Source organism: Corvus hawaiiensis, chromosome 6 (genome assembly GCF_020740725.1).
Source record: "Corvus hawaiiensis isolate bCorHaw1 chromosome 6, bCorHaw1.pri.cur, whole genome shotgun sequence".
Taxonomy (NCBI): Eukaryota; Metazoa; Chordata; class Aves; order Passeriformes; family Corvidae; genus Corvus; species Corvus hawaiiensis.
This window is the reverse complement of record NC_063218.1, coordinates 37,914,213-37,929,215: the sequence shown is the minus strand read 5'-3', so window position 1 is coordinate 37,929,215 and position 15,003 is coordinate 37,914,213. Positions and strand designations below refer to the sequence as shown.

Below are 15,003 nucleotides of genomic sequence, written 5' to 3'. Positions count from 1 at the left end.
GGCACCTGAAGAGATTGATTTCATCTCATCTGCCTTAAAAATAAGGGATGGTATGAATTGCTTCTGGAGTTGTGGGATAGCTCTTCACTACATTAGGGTACCAAAAGAATTTGTTGGGATGTTTTGGTTAAATGTCTGCTTTTAAAGATTATTGAAATTAATAATTTTATGAGAATAAAGATTGAGAATGTATTTATGAGGACCAGTAGAGGGAACTAATATATATGAGAATATTTCTAGGGCTTCAAAAAATACTAACTAGGTGTGTTATGAGCAGACAAGGACCCTCTTTGTCACCTAAAAATTTGCCTCAATTCTAGTAAAAAACTTAACTTGGAATATTCTATTTTGGCAAAACAAATAAAAAATAAATAATTGAAAACCCATTTTGTTTACATTCTTCAACACAATGTGACACAATCCCTCATCTACTTACTGCAGCTGGAGCTTGCTGTGCTGCAACGTCAGCCTGCTCTTTGAGGCGCCTCATCTCAGAGGAATAGGCTGCAATCTCCTTCTCCAGGCGCAAGTGACGGTGCAACAGTGCTTCAGCACTTGATTCATCTTTGCCATAGTCCTTGCTGGCAAGAAGGGGCTGCCTTTCTCGCAACCAGGAGTTTGCTTCATCGATGTCAGCAAAGTACTGAAGGAACACAGGGAAAAAACCACCTGGATTCATCCTGAAAGTGTCATATCCAGCTCCTTCCTCTTTGTAAAATTATGAGTAAGGAGAAACACCATTAGGTCTGTAGCTGTAAGGTTAATTCCAGGTGTTGTGAAAGCTATGGATAAGGTAGCTCTAAACCTGTGAGGTATTTCATGCTCACAACACAGACAATTCACAGAATCACAGTGAGTAAAGAGATTCAAGGATTGCCTATACAGCTCTTTAAAAACTCCTAACTAGCTAAAACTTCATGGTGCATAACAGCAGCATCATACATAACAATGTATGATGTTAGTAGGCACAATGTAATACCAACAGATATTTTCTAAATGTTTAAGGAACAAGCAATGAATTTGGTCTACAACAGAAGTTTACTATTTTCCGGAATTTGCAGCCTGCCTGGCTATGGTTGTAGAAAAGTAAAACAAGGTTTTTAGGTATAGAATAAAGGTACAACAGAAAAAAAAAGAAAACACATAGTAAAGATGGACAAAGAAAGAACTTAAACACCGTAACGGTGTTAATCTTGCTAGAGAGAAGAGAAAATTTAGACTTTCTCAAGAAAAAAGCTGTTCAGTTTTGTTCAAACATTTCATGGAAACAACATACTGAGCAAAATCTTCTTAAGAAGGGGAGAATGAGAATGCCTGAGATAATGTGATAAGATTTAAGAACACTGCTTTTATACAAATTCTTTATTTGCAGATGTGTGAATGTTTGTGGGAATAAAATCATTGGTCATAATGGAAGTGTCAAACAAACACTTTGCAGGATTTGTGAAATTCATGGTCAATCTAAGTCTTACAACACATTATTTTGTTGGTGGTCTTTGGAATTTTTTTTCATTTTAGAAATATATCACACAGCTACCTGATCCCACCCTCTAAAAAGACTCTGCATTAGCACTATCATGTGAGTTATTTCTATTAGCACTTTTACCTTTAGAGCAACTCCCAGCTGCTCAAATCTCCCACCTGCCTGGCTTGCAAGAGGATTGAGACTTCACTGCCAGAGATCTTTTTGTAGAGCAACAGGTGAAGGCTTTCCTGCCTCTGTTGCCTTCCAGGTCGGGGCACAGGGCAGAACTAAGCCACATCCATGTCCCCCCTACCACACACCCCAGCAGAACCCTCTTACCTGTTTGATGAGGGCTGCTGCCTGCAGGCGGCTTTTGCGATCAGCCACCTCATCTTGGAGCTGCTGCCACAGCTTCTGGAGGTTGTCTGTCTGCCTCAGAATGTCGTCCTGGCGCATGGGGTTCTTTTGGCTCAGCTCCCAGCCCCTCCTCATCACATCTGCACATATGGCCCTGTGTGAATTGCACTCTGCTTCAAGAGCCTAGCACAAGGACAGGAAACGTGTCAGCACAGCTCATTCCCTACCAGCCAAGAGAAAAGAGTGGATCCTATTCTCTGCTACTGTCACGCATACATTTCCAAGAGACCAGACCCATGTCTTATCTTTTCACTGTCTCTCTCTTTACGCTCATCTCTCTTGGCCAGGAAAAGAAGGTGAGAAACATGGAAACAAGCAACCTTTTTTTTCACCCATCAAATGTTAGCTAATATGGAAGCCAGTGTCTTCACAAGAAGCCCCACTTCTAGTCCAGTATGGAGCATATTCCTTCTCTACCCCTTCCTTCCCCTCTTTCGGAAAAAAATCCCTACCCTGTACATTTTTTTAAAATTCAAAACTCTGATCATGACACTTGAGATAAGGATTAGTGTGACAGCTTTCTTATAAGTGCTGCACTGACTGAACTGAAAGACACTGATGTTCTAAAATCTCGCTTTAATGCAAAGACAAGGCAGCAGCAGCAAAGTACAATACCTTGTTCTTCTGAATAGAGGCTGTGATCTGGCTGACATCTTTCCCTAATGTTGTCATCCTTGCCAGCTTCCATTTCTCAGAGATCCATGATTCTTCTTCTTTGCAGTCACGGAAGAATTCAAAAAGCTTCAAAGACTCTTCTAGCTGAGATTTACTGAGGGAAACAGTGTATGACAGTCAGAATTAGGATTCCATGAAGACAGTGGTAGAATAATCAAAGAAAAATTTAGAAATCCAGAATTTGAATGCCTTCAGTTCCTCTTTGTTATATACTATGTCATATTTATGGAATAAGACAAAGAAACAAAATTACTTTTCCTTCTTTCTCCAGGAGATGAGGAGATAATCATTTTCTATTCAGACTTCTCATAAAGCAAGTTTTAATAAATGCTGAGAATTCAGCTAATCTTCATCTATGAAAGTGAGCGATCCTTTCAGTCAATTGCAGTCAATACAATTGAGTTGTTTTTGTTATGTCTTCATAATTAGAGAAATGAAAAATTTTCAAATGCTGGGGAGCTGTGCCTTCTGATTAAAGAATTAGGATTGGGCAACCTAATCAGGAAGAACAGAGCCACAACTATAGCCCTACCGTGACTTGCTCTGAGCTGTAAGTTTCTGGTACAGCTGACGAAGCATCTGAACTTTTGCATAAAGCAATTCTGATTTAACTGTGCTGTCCTTGCTGATCTCTGCTGTCCTCTGGGTGATGTGTGACAATCTGCCATCATAGGAAGAGATCTGCGAGTCAACCAAGTTGTGATTCTGCAGCAAATCTACTACTTCCAGGAGCTGCTTCCCACAGTCCTGGGAATTCACTAGCACCTACAAACAAAGTGAGAAGAAAAAAAAGGCATTTTCAGAGAGTGCATCCAGGGTCTCAGTGCAAATAAATCAGTTGAAAGGTTCCTGTTTTCTCTCATAGCTTCTAAATATCCAAGAATGTCAGTTAGGTAAAGCTAAAATGCTGCCTATTTAGAGAAATTACACTCTTCTTTCAATTCCACAAGCTAATGGCAACAATTCAGAGTTTCTATCTGCTTCAGTGCAAGTAAAAGGCTCATCAAATAAGCATCTGTTTTTGCACCTAAGATATTTCTTCTGATTAAGCACTCAAGGCCTCAGAATTTGCAGACACAATGAATATCCCTTTGCTATAGACCCATCTGTAGGCAGATTGATTCACAGTTTGTATTTGAAGAATTCTACAATATCCCATTCTATGGTATGTCCTAACTGCAATGTTCTTTTATTTGAGGAGCTTACTTGTCTATCTAAATAATGAAAATAAGTACTTTATAGTATTTAATTGGTTACTGATGACAAACTCTTACCAGTCTGTCTTCTTTCTAGTTGTATCGATGGATACAACTACTAATCCTAGGGTACTATCTTTCCATACCAATCTTTTCCCATATTCTCAGGCTATTGTTGTTCCAATGACACTATTACCATTAGATGTTCTTTGTCTCCTAACACTAGGACAGAAATATTTATAACTTAGAGATAGCTCTTATCTTTAATTCGAAATTCACAACTTCATATAGCACAGTTACTCTTTCAGCTTGGGTACAAGGCAACCTGTAGTCATAAGAATTTTTCTGTCTTCAAGGCAAAGGATGTATACATACTTCCTTCCATTACAAAATCAATATGAACCCAGTTATTTCTCATGCTAAAGAGAAGATTTGCACTCTGACACTCTGGTAACAGTTGGAAATTCTTTCTAAGAGCAATCACTATGCGTTTACAGTGGAACTTTCCTTTCTCATGATCTTATAGACCTGTAAGCCTGAGCTAATTCCCATCTGTATAAATACTGCAGGTACTTCCAGAAGCTAATTCAGAAGAATTACGTGGAATGGAAACAGAAGATGGTTTTATTCCACTTTTGCTTTTGCACTTGTAAATTTAGAAAATATTATTTCCCGTCTTTATTTTACTGTGTAACTTGAACCTGTAGTGCATTCCACGTAGTAGGATACCTGGCTTTCTGATTAGGGAAACTCCCTATAGCAAAGCCTGGTTTTTTCTTGTGTAGTTACCTGTGATGATGAACTGAAATGCTCAGTTAGGCATCTAGGTAAAAATAGTGTATTTTTTCTATAGCTGATAGGCTTATCTCCTGTTGGCACCAGACAGTCCCTGGAACATGGGGACACACACTGGCAGTACTGCAAGTTGTGTGCTGGTGGAGAGGGCTCTGTACCTGCAGCTCTTTCAGCTCCTCTGTAATGGCATCTATGTCCCTCAGGAGGCCCAGAATTTCCTGCATTGTTCCCAGGGATTGCTCTCTTCTCTGCAGCTGATCCAGGAGATCCTGCCATTGCTTTGAAATGCTCTTTTGCCTACAAAGGAAGAGAAAGAAATTACCAGTTTGGACCAAAGACTTTGGGCAGCACTGGAGGATTCTCAGTGCTTGCGGCTTTAGAGGAGCTAAATGAACACACACGACTCTTGACATCAGTGCAAGAGGACAGGCCAGGAACACAAAACAGGTCAAAGCAATGTTGTTATAGGAGGTTTGACTAGCACATCAAGTGTCATTGACTTTTTAAAATTTAGATGTTGTTTTTAAGAATGTTCATAAAACATCCTTTTCTTTGTTACAGTGCTTTTCCTTGATACAGTGGAAAGGCTTGGAAACAAAGAAGTGGTCTTGAAATGGCTGCTTAAAGTAAGACTTCAACCTAAACCACATAATAAGTCACAGTCTGATCTCACAGTTTGATTTACTCTTTTATAACTCTTTTTCTGAGTTTTCACAGAGGGTCCTGATTTTGTCTTAATTTAGAAAACCACTAAAATGCCACAAGAGAAGTTATTCATATGGCATCCTTAGATACTCACAAATCAGGTTACATAATAACATGAGATAATCAGAGAATTTATAATTTCTCAAGATTTGCTCCAAAATTGAATAAGTCTGAGAATACTTAACCAATTGCCTTAACCAATCTGTATCTCCCCAAATTGGAGACTGAAATAGAAATGTGTTGATTTGGGGAAAAAAAAGAGTATCTCTCTAAGCATTTTGATGGCAGATGGAATATCTGGTAGAGATTTTTAGGTATATTCTCATATATAACAAAAATACCCAAAATTATTTCTCGCCCTAAATCAGTCTGAGGACTTGACCATTCAAGGAAAAAAATCAGAATTTTGAAGATGAAGCGTCTGCCTTATCTGCTGAAACTGTTCACAGGTAGAAGAAATTCCTGACAGTTCTACTCATGAGGAGCAGAGACAAGATTCACAGTTATAACTAATTTTCTTCCACTACACCACAGAATTTCAACTAATTTTGACCTCCACCACTACAAAACCTCACAACCATCACTCACTTCTGCAAGATTTGATCTTTGCCGTGATAGTTCTCCTGGCTGATAATGGTGGCCATTTCATCCAAAGCTGTGAAGCGTTCCCTCCTGGGCAGGACATCTGCCACAATGGCTTCCAGCTTCTTACTGGCAGCCTCCATCCTGTCCACACTCTCTGGCCAGAAGTCCTGCTTCCCGATCACTTTCCTCATGTCTTCCAAGTAGGACTCACGCAGGGCTGCCTTCTTCAGGAACCTCTGGGCTAGCTGTTCCAGCCTTTCTAGCCTCAGCATCTCCTTCTGCAGTGCCTTTCCTCGGCTGTGCTCTGACTTTTCCAGGATGATCCAGTGCTTTTCCACATCCTGCAGCATCTTCCCCTCTGGGGGCAAGTATGGCCGTTGGTTATTGGCCCTCTGCTTGGTCCTGATGTTGAAGAGATGAGCTTCAATCATGCCCTTCTCTTGGTATTTGGGGGGTTTCTCCACAGTGCGGAAGGTTTTAAAGTTGGCCATGAGCAGCCACATTTCCTGAAGAGAGTTGGGGAAATGACGGTCATCCAGCTCCACCACCTTCTGTTTAATCCATTTCAGGAGGTCAGAGACCATCTGCTCATACTGAAGCTTCAAGTCATCTATCTCCTCCAGGAAGAACACAATCTGTGGTGGGAATATAAAGTTACAAGCCACATAAGGAACAGAATGAAGCAAGGTGGGTGAACAGAAAGCAGCATCTTCAGAAGTGGTCACATGTTTATAGTGATGTGGTGATAGCTGTCACGTCTGAGGTCAAGTGAAACCCTAAAACAGCTTTCCATAAAACACAGATAAATAAATATCATATGTCTCATTATCAGTTTTTATTTAAGAAAACATTAATTTTGGAATTAACAGCATGTGTGTGGAGACTGTTAGCAATTCCTGTGTGGGATGACTAGAAAGCAAGAATCACAAACTGAGGGTTCAGATTTTTTTTCACAATCGAAAAACCCAGACTTTTTTTCCAGTCTCATTCCTCAACCCCAAACAATTCTATCCTAATACGAAGTTACACCCTCTTAGCTTCACCACTTAGGATCTTAGGAGACCATCTGACAAGATCCTGGTTCTCTCACATGCACACAGCAGACTGTGGTCAAACAGCCCCTTCTCAATCTCTTCTATTGGAACTGTTTGTCTTTATAAAAATTTTTAGAAAATGTTTCATGGCCAAACAGGGCTTTGGTAAAGATGTTAACTCTGATTCAACACTAACTTTTCAAGTCCAAGACATTCACCTGTTTCATTTGGGGCCTGACCTGCCTTTATTTCAAGTTCAAGTAAATACTGGAGCAAACATCTAGAATGAAATCCCTAATAAAATAAAAGGTGTTAGAATGAAATCATCCTTTCTTTCCATTTTACATTTTTTCCGTCTTTGTCTTTTTACTTCTTCTTATTTTTTTCTTTACCCTAATTTAGTAAAGATGCAGATCTTTACTCCTGCAAATGTCAGGTTTAGTACTGAACAATGTTGCCTGCCTCTATCATGCTGCTGAGTTTGCCTGCTCCAGCCAGGCAGATTAGTGAGGGAGATGGCACTGAGAAAAGACCCAGACTTTCCAAGTGGTAATCTGCTTTTGCCTACCAGAAAGTGCACTTGACTAAGTGCTGCAGTCTTGTAACAGGAGTAAAATAGCACCAGCCTTTAGTGCAGGAAAAGCAGCCCTGTGACATCAGGGCTCCCTTCTGTATTTTCTGTCATCGTACCCAGTTCTTGCTGAAAGATCATAGCAAATGCATGGTCACCTCAGATGGGAGAGGGAAAGGAGATTTGCCTCCCCGAGCTGTTTCTCTCTGCCATCCTGGTCACACACTTAGTCTGAACTCAAAGGCTTCCTTGATACATTCAGGCTTCCCTCCCAATCCTATTAGTAAATTCAGAGCTGCCTATTTGAGGGGACTAAGGACATGAAGAGATTAACATCTGTTTCCTTCTCCTTCTGAATGTTTGTGTGTGCCAGAAATGCAGGAAGACAGGAACGCAATATTAGAGACAGGCTAAAAATAGCGAAGGAGTCGAAGGGAGAAAAAGAAGTAGGTAAGTGGAGAGAAAGAAAAGAAAGAATAAATATAACTATGAGAAAATGGAAAAAAACAGTGGAGCGCAAAGAGAATCGAAAAATGACAGAGTAAACAAACTGTTTATTCATAAAATACAAAAGTTATGGCCTAATTGCTCCTTATAGTTCCTCTAATATATGCTTGTGGGCTCAAGGACCATTTCATGTTTATCAAAAGATAAATAATGTCTCCTGGCCAAAATCCTGTGACTCGTGTAGGGCAGTGAAGTCCTACTGCCCACTCTCCTCACTGATGCCCAAACTTTGACTGAATCCCAAGTCCTGCTCTCATCTAATGCATCTCTTTGGAGAACATGCTGTTCTAATACATAGAATCCTAGAGTATCTCGAGTTGGATGGTCCCATAACAACCATCGAGTCCAACTCCCTGCTCCTTGCATTGAGTCTTCTGACAAAGAGCATCCTCCAGACACTCCCTCAACACCATCATTGGTGCTATGAGGGGCAATGTTACAGGATCATCTAATCCTTGCCCCAGACCACATTTTTAGCTCACCGAACCCTGCTTTGCAAAACCTTTTCACCTTGTCACCACCAGGGAAGCATCATCTGGATTTTTGTGCCTCCCATTAAGCAATGTATTCCCCCTCTCAACTGCACAGGCAGATCTCCGAGTCCAGATGTTCATGTGGGACCCATCCTGGACGTGCAGGTTTTTTTCAGGCTATTTCTTTTGTGTTTTTCTCAAAACAAGAACAGATTTCTCTGAAGATAGAAATTTTCTCAAGGGAAGTCATCATCAGTGGAACAACTACAAAATTCCTTTAGTTTTCCATCAGCAGGATGCAAGTAATTTTTAATATAACTCACAATTTTAAGTGAGGTGAAGTGTATATGGAAACAGAAAAAAATTTAGCTTAGCTGAATTTAATGAACATTTTATAAAAATGTTTTAAAAATTTAGCCAATTTAGCTAGCATTCTCTAGGTATCTTTGTTGTTGTTATTGGTGGTGGTATTGAGTTTGTTTGGTTTTGTTTAGCTTGTTTGCTTGTTGCTTTTTTTTGTTTTTCATTTTCTACCTAAGGAGTTAGAAAGGATGAGGATTTTCATAGGAAATCAAAATCCATAGTTCCACAGAATAAGGGATCATCTTTCCTATTAAATGAGAAAATTGTTGACTAGGTCTGCTTTTGCCTAGTCTTAATCTTCTCCCAATATTATTGAGATCTGTATGCCTCAAGCTTCCTTGGAGTCCCATCAGCTCTCAAACAGAAACTGAGGTGAAAAAGGGATTGATTTTCAGTGAGATAATTGCAACCCTCTTGGAGATCAGAGAGTACAGGCTCCAGGTACAAGTCTCAAGGTACAAGGTCTTTCAGATGGCTGTGCCTTTTGATTCAGTTCAAGTGATCCTGAAGCTGAGCTTGCACAAAACTGCCCCCACTTCCAAACTAAGTTTTTAACTTCCACCTTCCAAAGATAGCCACACACTTACTTTGGTAAGTCTCTTTTGTATTGTCTGGCCTTGTTTCAGTCTGGAGAAGTAGTGGTAATAGAGTGACACATAAGTCATGATGGATCTCTCATCTGGATAGGGCACTGCCACATCCTCAGCATCAAGCAGTTTGCTGATTCCAAACTCTTTCTCAGCAACATCAAAAGCATTGTTCAAGTTTTTAATAGGCTGGTCCTGCCGCAATGAGCTATAGTGGATAAGATCAGGCCTGGGCAGGGAGAAAAACCGGGCATGGAGATGAAGAAAGATTTATATTTGCAGTAAGTTCTTTCAGATCATAAACCATAAACTGTTTATGAGACTAAGTTAATAGTCATGTAACTGTTAATGTTATGTGACATTAATGCTGAAATTACTTTGACCCTGAACTTCATTCAAGAGCATTGCCCCTTGCCTACATAGCAGGAAGAAAATTGTCCTTTATGCAATTGAATTACTATTCCCAGCAAATCTCTGCCTTTCTCTTATTTCTCGTCTTCCCTGATGGGTGAAAGCCAAAGCCCACTAGAGAGGCACCTCCAGAAAAGTGAGGTGACTCCCAGCTTGGGAAGTTACAAAATCCCACTATGGTATCCTGTATAAGATGTAGCAGAACTGTTGAGGACAAAGAAGTGTTTGAGGTTACCATAGGTCATTTCTCTCTCCTGCTTTTGGCTGCTTTCGTCACACTTTTTCAAGGGAAAAGAGAAGGGAGAAAGACTGAGAAGTTGCTTACTCTATTACAATTGAACAGGAAGATATACATGCTCACAAAGCTCATACAATAAAACCAGTGCCTAAAAGAACGATTTTAGAATAAGAGCAATGGGAACATGACTGAGGGGCTAAGACCAAATGGGCAGCTTTGTTCAGATATGTGATATTCCCCTGGAAATTCAATTCTTTATCCAACTAAAGGAGCTACCAAGCAGGAGCTTTTGGTTCTTCCTTCCAAGAAGGAGAGAATATCCACTTAAGAAAGAAGAGTCTTCAGTGAGAAAGGGCAGAGAGAATCTGACATTTTCTTGACAAAAACTGTAATTCAGACCTTGGAACAACTGGTTTCAGAGCTAGAAACAGCAGTGAGCAACTCTGCCTGAACTGATCCATCAGATCTTACCTGTGAGCATGTATGAGTGCATTGAAGGCCAGCCCATCACTCCAACTTTTGGAGAAGTCCTTCACACTCACATTGGAATAGCTTGCAGTTTTATGCTGACACCAGAGTAATAAGGCTTCATTGGCAAATAGAACATCAGCTCTGCCTCCAAATTCTTCCTGTAGAGAGAGCAGGGAAAAGAAAAATCAGTGTCAAGTAGTATCAGTGAGTTTAAGCTTATGTTCCCAAAGATCACTTTGTCTTACTTTTGTCCAATTCACAGATCCTGAATATGATGTATTCAGGTGTGCTATTAGAAGTTATTGACTTTGATTTCATAATACCTTTATAGAATCTTGTTTTTCATGTTCTTAGAGTACATGTTAATAATTTAAAAAAGCAGATGCTTCTTCAGAGAAAGAGCAAAGGAGCATCATGGGACTCAAATCTAGAGAGAACTGTTGACAGAGAAATTCAACATGAAGTCAAAAGTCTGTAAAAAATTTGTAGAAGAGGGTGAAGAACATGAATGTACTTTCTATCTCCAAGTCACTGTTTTGTCTCTTCGAGAAAAAAAAGTGGATTCAATTGCGCAAGCAAAAAGACAAAGATACAGTTTTACCTTATCAAGTTTGATAGATGAAATCTGAAATCGAAGTATGATGATCCAGATAAGGCCCAGGATTAAGGTTCTGTCGCCATCTACAATATTCTCAGGACCAATAACTTTTACTTGTACCTGCTAATAAACCAGTATCTGTTCAGCATAAAAGCACTCGTGTCCAGCTCTCAGTGTAACAAACTGTTACTAGAGAGGGTGTTAAGGCTGTTTTCTTAAGCAAAAAGGTTTTATGTTTACACCTTTTCATAGGTCCACAGACCTGCAAGCTCCTATATCTGCTCATGATGAGTTTCAGCAAATGCCTGGCAAAGGGATAGTGGCCTCAAAGATTTAAAGTTCCTATATATATTCTGAAAACTGGTGGTTAGGGAGAGTAAAGAAACATATTTCAGTGCTCCTTTCCTCCAAAGGACAGGAACATTAGCTGTTTCTAAAGCATATTACTCAAATAACAAAGAAATTAAAATTTGATTAATTTTTTTTCTTTTAATAAAATCCCTGGCCTGCTTTCAGAGGATATGTTATTGTGTACTAGACGGAGAAACTACAATGAGTATGATGCTATATTAATTAGTACCATAGATAAGCAGTTGTGATCTCTAATATCAGTATTAACATACCTTGGATTTCAGAAATGTGATGGCTTTGCTGTTGTTCTCTAGAAAATGCACTCTCATCTTTCCCCGGCTTGGTTTGGGCAAATCTTCTCCAGAGAGCAGCTCCAGGAGTTTCATGAGAGAGATGCCATCCTTCAAGTCTGTGTAGATGTCTTCTATCTCAATCTTTACCTGTAAAGACCAGCCAGACAATATAGACTCCAGCTTAACATTTGGCACAGAGAACCCTCTACTTTTAAAACGAAACAAACAACACCTTCTTGATGTTTCACTGAGTCTTCTCTATGACAATGCATATTTACACATAGTAGTAAGTCTTAATTCAGAACAAATGGATTTGCAGGAGGACTGACATTATTTATGAAAGTAGTCTGAAGTTAAAAAAAACAACAAAGCAAAAATACAAACTCACAATGGAGTACAAAAAGAAAAAAGCAGGAGATTTTGAAAAATAAAAAAAAATTGAGCATTTTCAAAATCAAACCTTTTGGAAATGCTCACATTTTTTATTTCAATTCAAGTGAATCTTTTATTTTATCAGAATAATTTTATTCTGAGCAATGCATTTCATTTCAAAGTTGAGCTGATAATCCCATTCAATGACTCATCTTTTACTCCATAGTCTCAACAAAGTTTGTCATATCCTGCTTAGACCTGCACTACCACCCAAAGTCTCCATATTTTCAGCCAGAGTCTCACACTAAGTGAAAGGTTAAGATCATTTACAAAATATGTTTTATTGCTGCCAGTAATGAGGTCACCCAGTGCTTAGGTGATACAACATGACACAGTCTGTACTCTGACCTAACAAGAACTTGCCTTGGGTGTTTCCTTTTGGCCTTATGCCACTTACCATCTAGAAGTGACATTAAAACCATACCACACACCTAAGAATAATTTACTGTGATTTTGAAATTACAGTAAATAATCTTTTTTCCTTCAAAAAAAGAGAGAAAGAAAGAGAGAAAAAGAAAGAGAGAGAGAGAAAGAGAGAGAGCGAGAAAAAAGAAAGCTAAGCCGGTATATTTTTAATTCAGGGAATATTAAGAGGAAAAAGGACAGGCAACAGGCATGCACCTTCTAATTTCTGATCAATTACTAATTAGCTTAAGAGATCTTTTCTCCAAAGAAAGGAAAAAACACTAAAAGTGTAAAAGCAACTTAAAGAATCTTTAAGTCTGTACTGTGCATGGAACAAGGATTTACAACGTGCTCTACTGTTTACCTCCACAAAAAAACCTCCCTGTTTAGTTGCCAACTTTATTTCTTTTTGCATATTAAATAAAACTTAAAATTCTGCCTATAGTGTACTAAAATAAAAAAAAATTAAAGCTGTTATATTCTGTGACACTTCTATAAATGAAGAATAGTTCAATTTGAATTCGTAAAAAGGCAGACTTCATTTATCTGCTTTATGTCTCACCCAGCTGTTGTTTTAATAGCTTTGTTGCCTCATTCGTCTCATAAAGACATCACTCACAAATAGTTTAACAAATTCAATCCAATAGCATCCTTAGTACTAGACTTGAAGTGGTCAAGAGTACACTTGAGGGCACTGCAGTGCCCTGTAGTATGATCCAATCACCTTAAAGCATGCCTTGGAAAGCTGGGACTACACTGCCAGGCAGACCTAGATAAGATGTCCGGCTCTGCTGCCTCTACCGTATATGGTTCAGAAAGCTCTCACAGACTTTGCTCCCAAGGCTTTTATGATTCATGAGCAAGTACATTGCAGGAACTTAAGACTGACATTTTTATCTTTGAACTTGAAGGCATTTTTAAAATGAGAAAGTATATGTCTATAGCTAAACAGAACTAATTTCCTACACCATAGAAGCTGAACCTTCTGCAGATGGCAAAATGCGAACGTATTTTGCATTTGTTCTCTCCTGCTAAGAAAAATAAATTTGAAAGTTTGTTGTGCTCTGCAGCTGCCTTTGTATGAATCACAAACTTAAAATGTTACACTGAAAAAAGCCATCTGGCACTGAAACACGGTGATGAGCTACAATGGACCCAATGGCCGGGTCCTGCTTGGTGGCCTCAACGTCCATTTTCATTACCATCAACTACAGACTCTAGAAAGCGGAATTGGCTTTGGATGATGTCATTCTCTTCTGCTACAGCTACATCATTTGTGCCTGAAACTTTATCTTCAGTAAATCTGGAGACTGGAATATGCTGGTGTTACCTTGCACACGCAGATCGACTGCACGCTAGCTCTGAAGTCTGAGAGGTACTGAAAACAAACTGGTCTGTACTTGCATGGCAATATGCCTGAAATTGCTAAAATTAAGGCTACTTCTTCAGAGCCTGTGAGCAGCAACTCAAAATGAACTGATCAGGCAAAGCACAAAGTCTGAGTTTTTGGCCAGGCAATTAAGAACTGAGCATCGCTTGGGGAAATCCTGACATCCGCAGAAAATTTACTTGCAGGAAAAAGAAGCAAATAAGGATTTTCCTCTGAGAGGATCTCCAATGTACAATGGACATTACAATACAATGGATCTACAAAGTAAACCTTGATTTCAGAGAAGACTGGTAACATGGACAAAGGAGACAGATGTGAGGTAGAAGATAGAGGCTGGAGCACTCTGGTTAGTCAAAGTCTTCCTTGTTTGCATGTGACAACATTCAGAAAAAATACGTTAAAAATAATGTAAAAAAGGATACAGTGGGTGAAATAAAATAAAATAAACCCCAGAAAAAAATCTCCAAATTGAAGGAGCTACCTACATTATTCCTGGAGAAGACGTTGTTCATCCAGTTGGTGAAGGTTTTCTTTTGCATGGACATACGCTGCTCCTGCAGCTTTTTGATATGGTCTTTTTCATATTCAGTATCCATGGTCACCTAGGAAGTCAGAAACCTCAGTAGGCTGCTGAGAGCTGAAGAGATCTGCCAGGCCACCTACAAAAAATCACATGCCCAGTGCATATAGGAAACCCAGCACCAACAGGTACAAGATTCAATACCACACCCAGTGTAATACCTGAATTTCCTTTTGCTTGCACTTTGCACTTTAATTTCACCAACTTTATTTTTTACCTACTTGAGCTGACCCTTTTAAGATAAATCTCTAGCTTCAGGATGAAAATGTGACATGTATCTATGCAGATTTACTTTCTTGTTCTTGGTGTCCACCCAGACACCTTGATCTCATGAGGACCACCACTACCTGAAAGCCATCAATAACTTCTATGTGTGTGCTGAAAGCACATCACAGAGAACTGGTCTTAGACACAGCCAGAAGGAGGAATTGGCAAATAGCTTCCAAAAAGAAAATGTGTTA

At 39.3% G+C, this 15,003-nt stretch overlaps 1 protein-coding gene across 1 annotated transcript in view; it reads right to left on the bottom strand.

The window, feature by feature from the left end:
* SPTBN5 (spectrin beta, non-erythrocytic 5) overlaps positions 1 to 14,610 on the bottom strand; it is a 91,128-nt gene extending 76,518 nt beyond the window's left edge. Inside the window, exons 1-11 of the mRNA XM_048306301.1 lie at positions 14,448 to 14,610; positions 11,715 to 11,882; positions 11,095 to 11,214; positions 10,494 to 10,651; positions 9,374 to 9,602; positions 5,842 to 6,473; positions 4,707 to 4,845; positions 3,090 to 3,322; positions 2,498 to 2,651; positions 1,805 to 2,005; positions 437 to 643 (exon numbers count right to left, since the gene is read on the bottom strand). Coding sequence (XP_048162258.1) covers positions 437 to 643; positions 1,805 to 2,005; positions 2,498 to 2,651; positions 3,090 to 3,322; positions 4,707 to 4,845; positions 5,842 to 6,473; positions 9,374 to 9,602; positions 10,494 to 10,651; positions 11,095 to 11,214; positions 11,715 to 11,882; positions 14,448 to 14,558 — 2,352 coding nt within the window. The 5' untranslated portion in view covers positions 14,559 to 14,610. The remainder of the gene's footprint in view (positions 1 to 436; positions 644 to 1,804; positions 2,006 to 2,497; positions 2,652 to 3,089; positions 3,323 to 4,706; positions 4,846 to 5,841; positions 6,474 to 9,373; positions 9,603 to 10,493; positions 10,652 to 11,094; positions 11,215 to 11,714; positions 11,883 to 14,447) is intronic.
* Between the last annotated feature and the right edge of the window lie 393 nt (positions 14,611 to 15,003).